The sequence below is a fragment of the Balaenoptera acutorostrata genome, chromosome 6, assembly GCF_949987535.1.
Source record: "Balaenoptera acutorostrata chromosome 6, mBalAcu1.1, whole genome shotgun sequence".
Lineage (NCBI taxonomy): Eukaryota > Metazoa > Chordata > Mammalia > Artiodactyla > Balaenopteridae > Balaenoptera > Balaenoptera acutorostrata.
Window position 1 is genome coordinate 87,925,733 of NC_080069.1, and position 18,549 is coordinate 87,944,281.

The 18,549-nt window shown below is 37.4% G+C and overlaps 1 protein-coding gene across 3 annotated transcripts in view; it reads left to right on the forward strand.

Annotated features, from left to right (window-relative positions):
* UNC13B (unc-13 homolog B) overlaps positions 1–18,549 on the forward strand; it is a 238,082-nt gene that overhangs the window by 53,630 nt on the left and 165,903 nt on the right. For all 3 annotated transcript variants that reach the window (XM_057548317.1, XM_007196950.2, XM_007196952.2), the window contains exons 2-5: positions 8,368–8,397; positions 11,194–11,293; positions 15,538–15,655; positions 16,739–16,862. In XM_057548317.1, coding sequence (XP_057404300.1) covers positions 8,368–8,397; positions 11,194–11,293; positions 15,538–15,655; positions 16,739–16,862 — 372 coding nt within the window. The remainder of the gene's footprint in view (positions 1–8,367; positions 8,398–11,193; positions 11,294–15,537; positions 15,656–16,738; positions 16,863–18,549) is intronic.

The window sequence follows — 18,549 nt, forward strand, 5'->3', positions numbered from 1 at the left end:
CTAGTCATTAGCAGCTGCAGCTTTTGCTCCACTCCCATGGGCTTAATGTAGCTTTTTAAAAGTTATCATTGAAATATTGGAAAACACTCTGTTTTTAGATGGTGTATCTTCATAATGACAAACACTTTGAAAAACATTTTCCTCTAACTATGATTTCTCTCAAGGGCCTATGTTTATTATTCAAGGGCTAGAGAAGACCCTGAATTAGCAATGATTCCATCCAATTCCAAAGAGATACTTATTGAGCCAAACACCATGTAATTAGTCCATTTAAATAGAGCAAATAAACCTAAGACAAATTAGTAAAAGCAGACTTTTGTAGATATAAAATAGGAACATAACTAATAAAACAAATTTAATGAGAACAACATTGGTAATAAAAGCATTTTTATTAGCAGATGATCTTAACCTGCATGGATTTCCCCTTGATATGCACAGTGTTTTGTGGATGTACCTGCATTTTTCTGGAGAGCAAGTGTGTAGCTTTTGTTAAATTATCAAAGGAGTCTGTAATTTTAAAGGTTAAGACTTTATTGTAACACAGTGATGGGAGGGAAGGCATATTGGTGCAGTTTCTTGAGGAGTAGGTGATGATAAAAAAGATGGGCTATGCCTGGGAAAAACTGAAAAGGAACAAAATGTATCTACTTCATTTCTGGACTCTCCTGGTATCCTCTGTCCTCCCTTATGCTGTCTTTCCGAAGCAGGAGATGTAGAAAGATTTATTCTTGAAGAAATTAAATAGGAAAAGTTCTGGATTTAGGATACCACAATTCCCTTGTTTTAGCCTTTTGCCTGACTAGCCCCCAGGACCTGGCACTCAAACTCTTAGAGATTTTGTGGGGCTAATGGGTTTTGCCTCTCATTGGACTGAAATACTGCTCTGTGCCTTTTTCTCATGTTGTTCCTTCTTCTCTTTGCCTATCTATGTTTTATCCATTTCTTTAATCCCAGTTCTACTTCTATCTATTTGATAACAGCTTTGGTTATTAATCCCAACCTTACTCATCTGTCCTTTCTCTTTGGCACATTTTATCTTAACATTACATTTTGATTTCTAAGTTGACAGCGAATTATATGATTAGCTCTTTTCCTCTGTGTGCTTGTGTTGTTTTTGCTGTCTCTCACCTTCCTTAGGGTAGTGACTATGTTTTTTTCTTTTTCTTCTCCTCCAGCTGCCTCCATGGTGGCATTCTGGTGAAATGGAAAGAACTAGACTTAGAGTCAGACGACCTGAATGAATCCTTTATCTAGTGCCATTATTTAATCCATGTGATGTTCCCAGTTGATTCTTAATGTGACCCAGCCACAGATCCTCTCTGAGCTCAAGTTTCTTCTTACCTGTAAAATGGAGATAAAAAGGAAAATTGACATAAAACCCCAATATCCAAGAACAGGAATGGTACATTTTGGTGTTCTCACATTACTGGATGTAAACTGTTGTCCTTTAGAACTCCACTGCCTTGGACATTCATGCTCTTTTACTGGAATCCCAACTTCTCTGCAACTTTCTCTAGCCAGCTCTGCAACTTCATTTCAGTCCCTCAAGATTCAGGTTGGGAGCATGTGATTGCTACACCTAGGTCTTTTGCCTTCGGCTTTTGCAGTGAGTCGTAGGGTTCTGCTTCCCCTCTCTCGGGATTTCTTCAGAAAAAGAAGAGTATTTTGGTACTAGGGAGCCCAAAGAACAAATAGCCACCTCATCCATTTAATACAGTTTTTCCTTCTTGTTTAACACCATTTTATACATAGTTGTTTTAATCTATAATTCCCTAATGACATGATGTTGAACATCTTTTCATATGGTTACTTGCCATCATTTTATCTTCTTTGGTAAGGTGTCTGTTAAAGTCTTTTGCCCATTTTAAAATCAGGCTGTGTGTTGTCTTACTGTTGAGTTTTAAGAGTTCTGTGTATATTTTGGATAACAGTCCTTTATCAGATGTGTCTTTTGCAAATATTTCTTCCAGTATGCGGCTTGTTTCCTCATTCTCTTGACATTGTCTTTCACAGAGCAGAAGTTTTTAATTTTAATGAAGTCCAGCTTATCAGTTATTTCTTTCATGAATTATTCCTCTTGTATCTAAAAAACCATCACATGCCCTAGGTCATCTGTTTTCTCCTATGTTATTTTCTAGGAGTTTTATAGTTTTGTTTTACATTTAGGTCTATGATCCATTTGGAGTTAATTTTTGTGAAGGTCTTTGTCTAGATTCATTTTTTTTACGTGTAAATGTCCATTTCTCCTAGCCCCATTTATTGAAAAGACTATCATTGCTACTACCATTGTATTGCCTTTGCTTCTTTGTCAAAGATCAGTTGACTACATTTACATGGGTCTATTTCTAGCTCTCTGTTCTGTTCCATTGATCTGTTTGTCTGTTCTTTTCCTAATACTATACTGTCTTGATTACTATTAACTTTACAGTAAGTCTTAAAGTTGGTTAGTGTCAGTCCTCCAACTTTGTTCTTTTACTTCAGTATTGAGTTGGCTGTTCTGGGTCTTTATCCTCTCCATATAAACTTTAGAATCAGTTTGTCTGTATCCACAAAGTAACTTGCTAGGATGTTGATTAGGATTGCATTGAACTTAAAGATCAAGTTGAGAAGAACTGACATCTTGACAATATTGAGTCTTCCTATCCGTGAACATGGAATATCTATTTCATTCTTCTTTGATAGCTTTCATCAGTTTTGTAGTTTTCTTCATAGAGATCTTAAACATATTTTGTTAGATTTATACCTATTTGTTAGATTTATATAAATGGTAATGTGTTTTGAACTTCAAATTCCACTTGTTCATTGTTGGTATATAGGAAAGTGATTGACTTTTGTACAGTAACCTTGTATTTTGCAACCGTGCCATGATTGCTTATTTAGTTCCAGAAGCTTTTTGGTTGATTCTCTCAGATTTTCTACATAAATGATCATATCATCTGCTCAACATAGAGGACCATGTCATATGCAAGAATAAAAATTTTTTAAAAGAAAAAAGTATAGAGAATAATATATTACATACTCATGTACTCACCACCTAGATTTAACATGTTAATGTTTTTCATATTAGTTAAGGTTAAAAAAATAGTATATTATGGATAAAGTTGAAGCATCCTTTACAGTCTCAATCCCTTCTCTCCCAGGATATAATCACTCTCAAAGTTGGTACGCAGTTTTTCCTTTCATGATTTTTATTCTAAAACTTGTATATCTATCCATCCATCCATTCACCCATCATACAGAGATATTCATTCCCTTATATTTTCTTCTGAAAATTCTAAAGATTTGCTTGTCGCATTTAGATAATTTAACATTTAATCAATCCCCTAATCTTTTGCTATTATAAACATTGCTTCAACTTATTAACTGGTATAAACTTCTTTCTGTACCTGTGGAATCTATCTATAGAGTAAATTCCTAAGTGTGGGATTGCTGCTAGGAGTTTTGATCTTTGACCAATAAATATAGTCATGTAAACACGACCATAGTTGAGATACAGACAGTTCCATCACCCCAAAATGTTTCCTTGTGTTTCTTTGTACTGCTGTACTTTCTATTATGGTTTTGCTTTTTCTAGCATGTTATATAAATGGAGTCATACAGCATGTAGTCTTGTGTCTAGCTTCTTTCACTTAGCAGAATTTGCTTCTCAGATTCATTTTTTTGTTGTGTGTATCAGTAACTCTTTCATTTGTATTGCTGAGTAGTATACTATTGTATAGATATGCCACAATTTGTTTATCAGGACATTTGGGTTCTTTCTAGGTTTTTGGCTATTTTGAATAATGTTCTTATGAACATTCATGTACAAGTATTTGTGTGGACATAAATTTTCATTCCTCTGGGGTAAATACTTAGAAGACTAATTGCTGGAATATATGATAAATATGTTTAACTTTGTAAGAAACTTCTAAGCTGTTTCCCAAAATGATTGTTTCATTTTGTATTCTCATCAGCAATATATGAGAGTTCTAGTTGGTCCACATCCTCATTAACACTTGGTTTTGTCAGATTTGTAAATTTTAGATCATCTAGTGGGTGTATAGTGCTATCTCATTATGTTTTTAATTAACATTTCCTTGATGAATAATGATATTGAGCTTCTTTTCATGTGCTTATTTGCCACCTGTGTATCTTTTTTTGGCGAAGTGTCTGTTCAAATCTTCTGTCCAATTTTAAAAATGTGGGTTCTTTGCTTTCTTAATATTGAGTTTTGAGATTTTTTTTATGGTCCTTTATCAGTCTTATCAGATACATTTTGCAAATATTTCCTCTTGGTCTATAACTTTTTAACAGGGTCTTTTGAGGAATACATGTTTTAACTTCTGAAGAAGTCTAGTTTATCAATTTTTTTCTTTTAAACTTCATGCTTTTTGTATCCAATTTAAGAAATCTTTGCCTAATCACCCAAGGCCAGTAAGATTTTCTCCTATGTTTTCTTCTAGATGTTTTATAGTTTTAGCTCTTACATTTAGTTCTATTAATGATTCATTTCAAGTTAAATCTTGCATGTGGCACGAGGTAAGGGTAATATATATTATTTTATTATAATTTATATAATTACATAGTATATTTTATGCTATATTTATATATATATATTTCTATTTTATTCCATTGGTCTGTGTCTATTTTTATGCCACTGCCACACTGTCTTTATTACTGTAGCTTTTACAGTAAGTCTTGAATTAGATGAAATTGAAGAATAATTGGGAAGAGAAATTGACACAAGACTAAAAGGGGCAGTCCAGTGGGAGACATACTTTGATTCAATGAAAAGAGATTTTAGACTTCCCTGGTGGCGCAGTGGTTAAGAATCCGCCTGCCAATGCAGGGGACAAGGGTTCAAGCCCTGGTTTGGGAAGATCCCACATGCCGCGGAGCAACTAAGCCCTTGTGCCACAACTACTGAGCCTGCGCTCTAGAGCCCACGAGCCACAACTGCTGAGTCCACGTGCCACGACTACTGAAGACCACACGCCCTAGGGCTGCGTGCTGCATCTACTGAGCCCGTGTGCTGCAACTATTGAAGCCCGCGTGCCTGGAGCCCGTGCTCCGCAGCAAGAGAAGCCACCGCAATGAGAAGCCCGTGCACCGCAATGAAGAGTAGCCCCCACTCACTGCAACTAGAGAACGCCTGTGCGCAGCAATGAAAACCCAATGCAGCCAAAAAAAAAGAGAGAGAGATTTTAGCACTAAGAAAATAGAGAAGGCCTTGTAAAAGGTGCTGGATTACCCATCTTTTGGAAAAACCAGGGCTTGGATGTCAGCTAAGGTGAAGCTTTCAGTTGTAACGCAGGACAAGGATAATGGCAGATCTGTACTCTGAGTATCCTTTTCAAGCCTTGTGTCTTGGGATTTCCTTTTATCTTTTTTTCCCCCTGTGGCACTTAGGCTTAATCTTCATTGACAGAAAGATAGTTGGTGCTTTCTGGAATTTAGCAGTTTTCCTGCCTGTGTGGTCTTTGAGCTTTCCTAAGAGCTGGCATGTAGGATTCTGCAGTTCTTCACTGATGTTTTGGAAACCAAGCTCTTTGCGATCATTTGGATTGGAATTCTCTCTCTCTCTCTCTTTTTTTTTTTTTTAATTTATTTTATTGAAGTATAGTTGATTTACAATGTTGTGTTAATTTCTGCTGTACAGCAAAGTGATTCAGTTATACGTACATATACATTCTTTTCATATTCTTTTCCATTATGGTTTATCACAAGATACTGAACATAGTCTCCTGTGCTATATAGTAGGACCTTGTTGTTTGTCCGTTCTCTATATAATAGTTTGCTTCTGTTAATTGCAAACTCCCAATTTACCCCCCACACCACCTCCCCCCTTGGCAACCACAAATCTGTTCTCTATGTCTGTAAGTCTGTTTCTCTTTCATAGATAAGTTCATTAGTGTCATATTTTGGATTCTATATATAAGTGATATCATATGGTATTTGTCTTTCTCTTTCTGACTTCACTTAGTATGATAATCTCTAGGTCCATCCATGTTGCTGCAAATGGCATTATTTCATTTTCTTATGTCTGAGTTGTATATATTAGTTGTATACATGTACCACATCTTCTTTATCTGTTCATCTGTCAATGGACATTTAGGTTGCTTCTATGTCTTGGCTATTGTGAATAGTGCTGCTATGAACATATAAGTACATGTTATCTTTTTGAATTATAGTTTTGTCTGGATATATGCCCAGGAGTGGGATTGCTGGATCATATGGCAATTCTATTTTTAGTTTGTTTGTTTGTTTATTTATTTATTTATTTATTTATGTATTTATTTATTTTTGGCTGTGTTGGGTCTTCGTTTCTGTGCCAGGGCTTTCTCTAGTTGCAGCAAGTGGGGGCCACTCTTCATCGCGGTGTGCGGGCCTCTCACTATCGCGGCCTCTCTTGTTGCGGAGCACAGGCTCCAGATGCGCAGGCTCAGTAATCGTGGCTCACGGGCCCAGCCGCTCTGCGGCATGTGGGATCCTCCCAGACCAGGGCTCGAACCCGTGTCCCCTGCACTGGCAGGCAGACTCTCAACCACTGCGCCACCAGGGAAGCCCTATTTTTAGTTTTTTTAGGAGCTTCCATACTGTTCCATAGTGGCTGCACCATTACATTCCCATCAACAGTGTAGGAGGGTTTCCTTTTCTCCACACCCTCTCCAGCATTTGTTATTTGTAGACTTTTTAATGATGGCCATTCTGACTGGTGTGAGGTGATACCTCATTGTAGTTTTGATTTGCATTTCTCTAATAACTAGCGATGTTCAGCATCTTTTCATGTGGCTATTGGCTATCTGTATGTCTTCTTTGGAGACACGTCTCTTTAGGTCTTCTGCCCATATTTTGATTGTGTTGTTTGTTTTTTTGTAACTGAGTTGTATGAGCTGTTTGTATATTTTGGAAATTAAACCCTTGTCGGTCATATTATTTGCAAATATTTTCTCCCAGTCTGCAGGTTGTCTTTTCATTTTATTTATGGTTTCTTTCACCATTTTGATTACTGTAGCTTTGTAATACTGTCTGAAGTCTGGGAGGGTTATGCCTCCCGCTTTGTTCTTTTTCCTCAGTATTGCTTTGGCATTTCTGGGTCTTTTGTGATTCCATATAAATTTTAGGATTATTTGTTCTAGTTCTGTGAAAAAGGTCATGGGTAATTTGATAGGGATTGCATTAAATCTGTAGATTGTTTTGGGTAGTATGGCCATTTTAACAATATTAATTCTTCCAATCCAAAAGCATGGGATAGCTTTCCATTTCTTTAAATCTTCTTCAATTTCCTTTATCAGTGTTTTATAGTTCTTGGTGTATAAGTCTTTCACCTCCTTGGTGAGGTTTATTCTTAAGTATTTTTTGATGTGATTTTAAAAGGGGTTGTTTTTTTACTTTCCCTTTCTGATATTTCATTGTTAGTGTAAAGAAATGCAACCAATTTCTGTATGTTAATCTTGTATCCTGCTACCCTGCTGAATTCATTTATCAGTTCTAGTAGTTTTTGTGTGGAGTCTTTAGGGTTTTCAGTATATATTTAGTATCATGTCATCTGCATATAATGACAATTTTACCTCTTTTCTTCCAGTTTGGATACCTTTTATTTGGACAGGAACTCTTCGTGATATCTGCTTATTCCCAGAAAGAAGTTACTTCTCACTCTTTTTATATTTTATTTATTTATTTATTTATTTATTTATGGCTGTGTTGGGTCTTTGTTTCTGTGTGAGGGCTTTCTCCAGTTGCGGCAAGTGGGGGCCACTCTTCATCGCAGTGTGCGGGCCTCTCGCTATCACGACCTCTCTTGTTGCGGAGCACAGGCTCCAGACGCGCAGGCTCAGTAATTGTGGCTCACAGGCTCAGTCGCTCCGCGGCATGTGGGATCTTCCCAGACCAGGGCTCGAACCCGTGTCCCCTGCATTGGCAGGCAGATTCTCAACCACTGCGCCACCAGGGAAGCCCACTTCTCACTCTTGTTTAAAACCTGTTGTCCAGATCTGGCCTGTTAAGGTCTTCTTTTGGCATGAGTGGAATGAGGGAGTTCCTATGATGGGTTTTAAATAAGGAACATAAATAATTTAAACCTTAGAAAGTTATCTGACATGAAATTGGGTGCCGTAGGAGTAATTTAGTTCCCTCTACCTCTTTGTCAGGAAGCTGTAAGAGATTTCTGCGTGGAGTATGAGATTAGATTGGATGACTTTTAAGGGCCCTTCTAACTCTCTGCATTCAAGCTTTGATCAGAAGTCCCAGCTTCTTTTCTCTAACGACTTAGACTTAAAAATCTAGTCCTAACTCTAGTCTTGGCACATAGTAGTTACTCAATAAATGCTGGTTAAATAAATTAATTTGCACGAATTCTTTACGGTGTCCTCTTTTTCTCTCTTGCAGTTAAAAGAGCCAAATTCCAGGGTTCACCAGGTAAGGCCAGCCTTTAATTATTATGTTCTTCTCCCCATACTTGCTCTGATTTAAAAGCATTCTTTCAAAAAATCATTAATTTTATTTGATTCATTGATTAAATTAGTTAAATTCACTAAGTTCATTAAATTAATTAAAAATCAGTATGGGAAGAGATAGGTCAAGGGGGTACAAAGTTTAAGTTATGCAAAATGAATTATTTCTGGAGAGCTAATGTACAACAATGTGTCTATGGTTAACAAATATTGTATACTTGAAATTTACTAAGAGGGTAGGTCTTAAGTGTTCTCAACACACACACACACACACACACACACACACACACACACACTCACACACGGAAAATGCTAATTATGAGGTGGTGAGGAATGTGAATTAGCTTGATTGTGGTGATTATTTCACATTGTATACATATATAAAATCATCAAGTTGTACACCTTAAATATATACAATTCTTAATTGCCAATTACACTTCAAAAAGTTGAAAAAAAACAGTGCTGTCGTAAAACATCAAAGAAATCTATATCAATCTGGTGAAAAGTTAGTCTCCTTACCTCTTGGCCAACTCAATTCTGCTTCTCAGAAGTAACTATTTTGAGGCTTTTATATACCTTTTCAGAATTTTACTGTGTATGTGCATGTATACACTAATGGATCAGCTACACATGTCTTTGTGCAACCTGCTTTTTTTCCAACAACATATCATGAAAGTCTTTTCTTGTGTATATGTGTGTATACATATATCTGGTTCTTTCTTTCAAAGTGTTGTACACACACTGCTATATTTAAAACAGATAACCAACAAGAACCTACTGTAAAAAAAAAAGTGTACAGAATTTTGTTGTACCCTAGGTCCCTTATTGAATATTCAGGTCATTTCAATTTTTTTGCTATTATAAGCAATAAATGTTCTTGTGCATTTATCATTGCCTGCTTTTGAAAATGTACCTGTATGCTAGAGTCTAGAAGTAGAGAATTGTTGGGCCAAGGTATGTATTTTAAACAGATTTGGTAGCTGCTGCCAAATTTCATTTCTGAAAAATTTTGCTAGCTTATACTCAGACCAAAAGTATATGGGTGTCTATTTTCCCAAATCCTTATCAATATTAGATAATATGAAACTTTTTAATCTTTGCTCATCTGAAGGTGAAAATGGTATCTCCTTATTTTAATACACATTTTCTTAACTGAATGTCAAGTTAGTTATAAAGACTTACTCTAGTTCCTTCTGGGGGCAAAAGGAGGGTACTGTGGATTATGGGGGAAAAAACACGATTGGGAACCCAAGAAAATCTGAAATACCAAATCTGGGTGCAACAGGAACTAAAGTAGTTTCTGGGCCTACTGCTCTCTCCAGTGGCTGTGGGTTAGGGCTTCTCTTCTTTCTGAGAAGCTTTTCTGCTCCCCTTTCTCTTCCAGCAGGCTTTTTATGCTTACCTGTCTTGCACACACCCCATAGTGGCTGCTCCAATAGAATTTATATGCCTCTCCTTCAAGCTTCAGCACCAATCAATTGTTACTATTTCTTTGTTTTCCCTACTGAAAATCTTTTGAGAGGGAATCATATTGGTCTCAGCTTTTGGTCAGCTTATGAATTGGCTGGCTGCTTTTGGGTGGCATCTCCTTTTGGTCTGGTTAGCTATGGTTGGATATGGGGAATGGAGTACAGAATCCTATGATAGAAAACAGCTTAGGGGTATACTGCATTGCTACTACCAAATATGTATGGGAATTCCCTCATGTGGGTGGGCTTGTATCCTCATATATCTTTGGTATAATTGTAGACTAATTGTAGGTATAAGACTACATAGTTTTTTATGATACTTAAGAGAAAGATTTACCTTCTGCTAGAAGTGCATGACAGTGCCCATTTTCTCACACCTCTAACATAGGTAATTGTTTTAAGCAATCTTTGGCAATTTGATGAGTCAAAAATGATAGTCTTTTTTTCATTTTATAAAATTATGATTAACTTCTTACATAGAGAAGTGAACTCTCATTTCAGTGTCCCTCATCATGGCTGATACAAAGGAAGTAACAAAATGTGCTGTGTTAAGTCTTAGGTCAGATTTCTGAGTTTTGAGATCCAGGCCACCTACCTTTGTTTGGTACTCAATTTATACTCTCAGGTTAGAGAATTTCCTTTTTCCAACTCTGTGATAATTTTTTTTTTTTTTAATGTAAGTTGTGCTTTAGGCCAGGGTGAATAGATCAAGCTTGAAATCCATTTCCTTTATGAGGATTTTTCCTCAATTCTTGTCCCTGTAAACAAATAGAGGTAATAACTCTTTCCTCTTCTGCCTTCCTTTAGTACTTTTTCTCTTTCTCTGTGGTACTTATTTCTTTATACATTTTATTAATTTGCATATCTTATCTTTCCTGTAAGATCAATTAGATTATTATTTTTTCAAACTGCAGATGGTCTATAAAGTCAATTTAGTTAGTTATGATTAATATTTTAAAAATTAGAATAAAAATATCAATGTATCACATCTTGCATTTCATAAAGCTTTTGTTTTTGTTTATATGTGTGTGTATGTGTATCTACTGGTCAAATATAAAATATAGTCCTTAAATTTGAAAAACACTATTGTAGATTATGCTTTTGAGAATAGTGTGTGTTTTCTAATTTTTCTGTACCTCTCTGCTTAGAATGATGCTATATTATACAATATATAATTCCATTTTTTCTTACATATACTGTAATTTGGACATTACTTAATTCCAAGGACTTTGTGAGACTGGATAACCATCTGAGCACTAAGTATTATATCTTTGTTTTGCATTTTTTCAAAGACAAATTTAACACATATGTGACCCTGAAAGTGCAAAATGTGAAGAGCACAACTGTAGCAGTCCGTGGTGATCAACCTTCCTGGGAACAAGATTTTATGTTGTAAGTACTTTGCAGCAGCAGCAGCATGCCTACAATATTTGACAATATTTCCAAGGTAATCACATTGGATTAAACAAGTAGAGGCTGAAGATTTTGTGTATATCTAAGACTTATAAAATATGTTAAATATTTAAAAACACATTTTAATAGCATGTTAAATATTCTTTTTGAAAACTAGAGAGAGGAACAAGTGAGGTGTGTGGTAGGTAAAGTACATCTGCAGTTTTGTTGTCTCCCGATTTGTAATCTATTTTCAGAGGCGAATTATGAATTTGAGTAAATGCTCAGTTTACATGGGTGAAAACACTACCTAGTCAGATTTTCCTAGTGGTCAGAATTAGGTATAGTATAACATATGGAGCATGATATTAAACCTAACTTAATCTTTCTTTGATTCTCAGAAGGCTTCTTGAAGGAATGTGGTTATGCATGTGAGGACTGTGTGTTTCCAAGTCACCTGCTTTGGAAGATGAGGATGTCTGTGCTTATAATCCTTTTGCTTTATGGAGTAAAATGTTCTACCTTCATCTAATTAATAAAAATGAGTAAATATTAGTAGAAGTACTTGCATATGACACAAAATTTAGTATATTATGATTGTAAGCTCTGGCTTCAAAAACTTGCTATTTCCTTTTTTCCTCTTAAATTTCAACAATTTTTTTTTTCTGCTCTAGGAAAGGGAAGAAAAATGTACAATATCATTTTGAAGGGCTGACCAAATCACTTAGCTTCTCTGAGTGTCAGTTTCCTTATCTGTAAAGGTCTACTCTCGCTTACAAGGTTATGCTTATTTTTTGGGAAGGTGGGCACAAGGAGGTCAACCAAGAAAATGTATTAAAATTGCAGTGAAATTTGTGATTGAAGTGACATTGCTTTGCGAGTTTTATAGTCCATCTCAGACACAGGATGACTCTTTTTATGGGGAAACATTCCAATCCTCTGGGCTTTTAATATATTGCTGCTTATAGTACCATTTAGGAAACTTTATTATAATAGTTAAAGGTTAAGATTATGAGGGTTTGGGCTAAGACAGTAACAGAAGGATAGATAGAAAAGGATGGATAGAAGCTGTTAAGGAGGTAGAACCAAGACTTGTCTTGGATGATTGGGTGAGTGGTGTGCTACTCATTAGGATAGGAGATAATAATATATCAGTTATGGACAAGCTTATATTTGAAGTTCTTATAGGACAGGTAAGAAGAAAGTTATGGAAGATAAGTTAGAAACTTGAACCTGGTACTCATGGAAGCCTGGGTTGGAGAAATATTTTGGTCAGTTGAAGCCATAGGCATAGACGAGAAAGCTTAGGAAGAGTGTGTTGGGTGAGAAAAGGGCCTGGGGTAGAGCCTGGAGAGCACCAGCATTTAAAGAGGGGACAAAGAGGACTAGGGAGGAGTGAACAGAGAGCAAGAAGGAGAAACGAGATAGTAGTGTCCTGGAAGCTGAAGAACTGGGGCTTCAAGAAGAGGCTAGTGGTGTCAAATTTCTCACTGGTTGCCTCTCTCTCAAGATTATGAACCTCATTTCTTCCTATCTGTTATATTGACATCAGAGTGAGACCATTTGTTTCTTTCTTCACTCGTGTAAAGTCAAGTATGAACAGTTTTTTCAAGTCTCTTCCCTGTTAGCCATACCACAGTTCTGGCTGTGGTATATAAACTTAGCAATCCTGCTTTCTTTTGATTTCCAGTTGGCTCTAATAATCACTCGCTGTTATAACTGTTCCCAGCATGTGAAACATATCAATCTTCTGCAGTCTCTGATCAAATAAAGCATATAAAGCATAGTAGCTTTATTTTTACTTATTTTCCAATTTCCCATAGCACTTACCTTTCAACCCTACTGTGATATGTGTGACTTTTCTTCTGTCTCCCACCTTGAGATGCTGTGTGAATTTTGTCCTCTCTCCTTCTACACACAGGTTTTATTAGCTACATTATCCACCTTACTGCTCCTATTCCTTATTCCTCGTATCCTGCTCTTCTGTCACTGGTAACTCCATTGCTGGTCACTTGTTCCCCTTTCTCCTTTTTTTTTCTCCCTAATGTATTATGTGGTAGCATCTAATATTCATTTTGGTACTTCTCATTTATCTTTAGTATTTCTTTGTCTTATTTCCAGGACTAGATTGTTCATTTCTTTTTTTTTTTTTTAACAGATTATTTTTTAAATTTATTTATTTATTTATTTTTGGCTGTGTTGGGTCTTCGTTTCTGTGCGAGGGCTTTCTCTAGTTATGGCAAGCGGGGGCCACTCTTCATCGCGGTGCGCGGGCCTCTCACTATCGCGGCCTCTCTTGTTGCGGAGCACAGGCTCCAGACGCGCAGGATCAGTAATCGTGGCTCACGGGCCCAGGTGCTCCGCGGCATGCGGGATCCTCCCAGACCAGGGCTCGAACCCGTGTACCCTGCATTGGCAGGCAGACTCTCAACCACTGCGCCACCAGGGAAGCCCAATTGTTCATTTCTTAAGGGCAAGGAGGGCATCTTCACTTACTGTGAATTTGCCTAGCTCAGAATCTTATATACATGTGTGCACATATACTGTCGATTGAGTTAACAGAACAGAAACTTCCCCAGAGCTCTGGGGATGAGGCATAAACAGAGCTCTCAGACTTCTCTTAGTTGGGCCATCTGAGCAGATGTAGATAAGAGACTTCTCACCGAAGATATCCTCATTGTTAGGGCTTTATTCCCCAGAGTTCCCTGAAGAACAGGTTTTCTTCTTTATCTGTCCAAGTCAAGCTGTAAAGACCTCTGGCTATTTCTTTTAGCTATTGGCTTGAGAGGCTATTTAGGACTTGCTTTGGGAATATTGTATATATATCCCCAAGCAATTTTTCTTTTCCAGATTCAAAAGATTTGGGGCTGTTACATATATTTTTCCAAGGCTAATCAATTAATTAGGCTGAATGAAACTGTGTGCCAAAAGCTCAGTTTCCCCACTGTGAATGCCCTAACATAGTGGCTGGGTTTAGTCACCTACTTTTTGGTTTTGAACAGCTCTCCAGATAGCTTGGAAGTTTTTAAAGATAGGAGCTAGGTCCTATATTGTGTGTCTTCCCCAATGTACCAAGCCATATGAATTGTACATGTCAGGGAACATAAATGAAAAAAATGAACTCAGTACTTTTCTATTCTTCTGTATTTATGTAAAAGAGGCAAATTTGCTTTGCTTCACTTGTTTTCAACACACTTGATATGAATTTTATGGCTATAAGGCCACATCCCAAACTAGTGAATCTGAGAACATGTATCTTAATAGTACAACAGGGAAGCCAAGCTATCTCTAAAGCACAAACTTGAAACTTCTACATGTGATTAATAGCTGTTGTTTTCCTGAGAATACCTTTCTGTTTTTCCGCTGGAAAAATTGGCCTTTTTTTCCTGGCTGCTGGAATTGTCCTTTTCTCATCTTTCTTACATTTCCCCTCAAATAACCTTGTGTTTCCATAAGAGCTTTCTGGAGAATGTTTTTAGCATTAACATAAGTGTTTGCTTGTTTCACCTTAAGTCCATAATTATTTTTGAGTTAACCCTTCCAAGCTGATATTCTTCCATGTATGACACTGCTTTTGCTTAGTGGTCACCTGGCTCTCTGGAATAATTTCCTTTTAAATAATTTTTCCTTGTTATTATTACAGGAAAATCATTGTATTTATCATTATCCTGTGATCATTTTGTTTATAAGTGACAGTACCTGCTTTAACTGATAATGAACTAGCACACTCCAGTGTCCCTCACCTGCCTCTGACCACATGTTCCCATCAAACTTAGATCTTCTCATGGCCCCTTTTACTTTTGCTTGGATTCCCTTTCATATTTGTTATAAAGAAGCCTTGCTTTTTCCTCATAGTTCCCTGTATCCAGAGGTATAAGTTGGAGGCAGTGCTAGTATTACAATAAAACATATAAAACTGTTGCTTAAGTTTGGAGATTGTAGGCAGACACTCCTGGCAGTAATGCCCTCATTGCTTGGCTTCATTGTTCTTGTGAAACTGTATTAGTCTAACCATGATTGTAGCTCCAAAGGAGAGGGAACAGACTGACAGAGGCATTTTTCTGTGCATACCCTACATAGGTTTCTAGGAACCTAAAGAGTGGTTGCAGCATCAGGGACATTTTGATTTTTCCCTGATGACAGGATCCTGATCAGGACATACTCAAGGTTTAGCAAAACAGGAGATGTAGATGTTTCTTTCATATTACCTGGTTTTCTAAAAAGGGCTTTCTTCTTTCCTTCAGTGAGATTAGTCGCCTGGACCTGGGTCTAAGTGTGGAAGTATGGAACAAAGGACTGATCTGGGACACCATGGTGGGGACTGTGTGGATTGCACTGAAGACTATTCGTCAGTCAGATGAGGTCAGTCAGTGCATTGCCCATTTGGAGGTAGGGTTCTATCCCTTGCTTCTCTGCATCCTAGCTCCATTCAGCTAATGTTCATCCATATAGCTCAGATTTCTCTGCCCCCTTTCTAATTAGAGGACATAAAACCAGCTTATTCCTAATGTCACCCAGAGGTTCAGGGCATTTTATTTAAGTCTGGCCTTCCCTCTGCCCTGTGACTGAACTCAGAGGTGCCAGAGTACCTATTTAGCCTTATCAGGTAGATAGCCCCTTCTGAGTACTCTGTGTGTGTGTGGTGGTGGTGGGGTGGGTGGGATCAGCAGGGTGAAGGAGGGCAGTGCGAGGGAGGGGGAGAGAGGGGTGGGGGGAGAGGGAGAGAGAGAGAGTGTGTGTGTGTGTGTGTGTGAGAGAGAGAGATCTAGGATACCTGTGGCTTCTGCATTCCCTCTAAGACACTGTTCTGAGAGGAGTCCCATTAAACTTCCTCAGCCAGCTCTTTGAGTCACCTATCCCAGGGACCTGATTTCAGTCTTCCTTCTTCCACATATAACCTTAACAGAGTTTAAGGAACTACAGGCTTGGCAATTGGTATTCACACTTGTCTTAATACACTATTTTCAAGACTGAATTTCCACTCCACTTCACCAGATTAGAACATAACTCAGCATCATTTCCCTATGACACTCTCTTTGAATATTTTCACTGTGGTCCCAGTTCAGGTCAACTTAACTAGCAATGTTACTAGCTCTTTAGTGATTAGAAATAGTGACACATTAAGTGACATAGTCATTAAGAATTGTACAGATTAAATATTGATCCATGGAGATGCTTTGTTTTTGAGTTTAGCGCTCTGGAAATTCTATCCTCGGTGGGCTGGCAGAAAGCTGAGCACAGTGAAAGCTGCTCTCCCACCAAAGAGGGAGAACAGAAGCCACATACAGCAGAGGCTGGTGGTGACTCTGATGTGTTTGCCTCATTAGGATATGTGAATGGCCCTCAGAAGCTCTCTGACAAGGAAAATGAGAGAAAAAGACCTGGCCTTTTAACCAAGAGGGTTATCATGAAAGAGTGAAGTTTAATCTTAGATCTCTTTTCTAGGAAGGGCCTGGGGAATGGTCCACGTTGGAGGCAGAGACATTAATGAAAGATGATGAGATCTGTGGAACTAAAAACCCAACTCCCCATAAAATTTTGCTGGATACAAGATTTGAGTTGCCTTTTGGTGAGTCTGATTAGATTTAAAAAACCATTTAATACTTTTTACCACATTGTTTGAAATTGTTTGTTAGTTGTTTTCTTACTGTGTCTTTTGTCAGCCATCTCCTTTCAGGACATTCTGTCTTCCACTCCATTCCCTATAACACCTAGCTCAGGAATGTGCAAAGTAGACTCTAGAATGGTGCTCATTAAAGAATCCACACTGAAAGCATTCTTTTCAAGTCATTTAGTTTCTTATAACTGTTTATTATAATAAAATACCTGCTTGTCAGAGTATCAGTGATTTATTCTTTTGATAATATTTTAACATTTATTGCCTTGAAGTGAATATATACCTTGTGATTTGTCAATTTAAGCATTGAAGTAGCACTAATAAATAGAATAGTAATTTACAAAGTAATTTTAAAAATCACACAAAAAGGGCTTCCCTGGTGGCTCAGTGGTTAAGAATCCACTTGCCAACGCAGAGGAAAGGGTTCTAGCCCTGGTCCGGGAAGATCCCACGTGCTGTGGAGCAACTAAGCCCGTGTGCTGCAACTACTGAGCCTGTGCTCTAGAGCCCGCGAGCCACAACTACTGAAGCCCGGGCGCCTAGAGCCTGTACTCCGCAACAAGAGAAGCCACTGCAATGAGTGGCCCATGCACCACAACGAAGAGTAGCCCCGGCTCAACACAACTAGAGAAAGCCGATGCAGCAGTGAAGACCCAACGCAGCCAAAAAAAAGAAAAAAGAAAAAATCACACAAAAATACATGTTCCTTATAAAAATTCAAATAGCACGGAAATGTACCTGGATAAAAAGTTAAGTTTCTCTTCCTACTTCTTTTGACCTCCTTTGCATTCCCCAGAAATAAACCACTGTTAACTTTCTTGTGTCTTGGTTTAGGTACAAGAAATTTCTTCTCTAGAAATTTATTTTGACAAAATTTGGGTCATACTCTATGTACTATATATGGTGATAGTATTGTATAAACTAAAGCATATTATTTTGGACATCATTTCATGTTATACTTTAAGATCTATCTTGCTGATCTCAACAGCTGCTTTATATCATAAGTTATCTAAGCAATCCTTTTTTTTTGCAATCCTTTATTGATTGACATGTAGGTTGTTTCCAGTTTTTTTTGATATACCGCTGTAACGAACAGCTTTATCTATGCCCATTTATGAATCTAGGATAAATTCCTTAAAGTAGAATTTAAAGAATAGGTCAAATCTACAAACAATAAATAATGGAGAGGGTGTGGAGAAAAGGGAACCTTCCTACACTGTTGATGGGAAACAAAATTGGTACAGTCACTATGGAGAACAATATGGAGGTTCCATAAAAAACTAAAAATAGAACTACTCTATGACCCACCAATCCCACTACTGGTCATATACCCAGAGAAAACCATAATTCAAAACGACACATGCACCCCAATGTTCATTGCAGCACTATTTACAATAGCCAGGACATGGAAGCAACCTAAATGTCCATCAATAGAGGAATGGATAAAGAAGATGTGGTATATGTATACAATGGAATATTACTCAGCCATAAAAAGGAACGAAATTGGGTCATTTGTAGAGATGTTGATGGACCTAGAGAGTGTCATATGGAGTGAAGTAAGTCAGAAAGAAAGAGAAAAACAAATATCGTATATTAATGCGTATATGTGGAATCTAGAAAAACGGTATAGATGATCTTA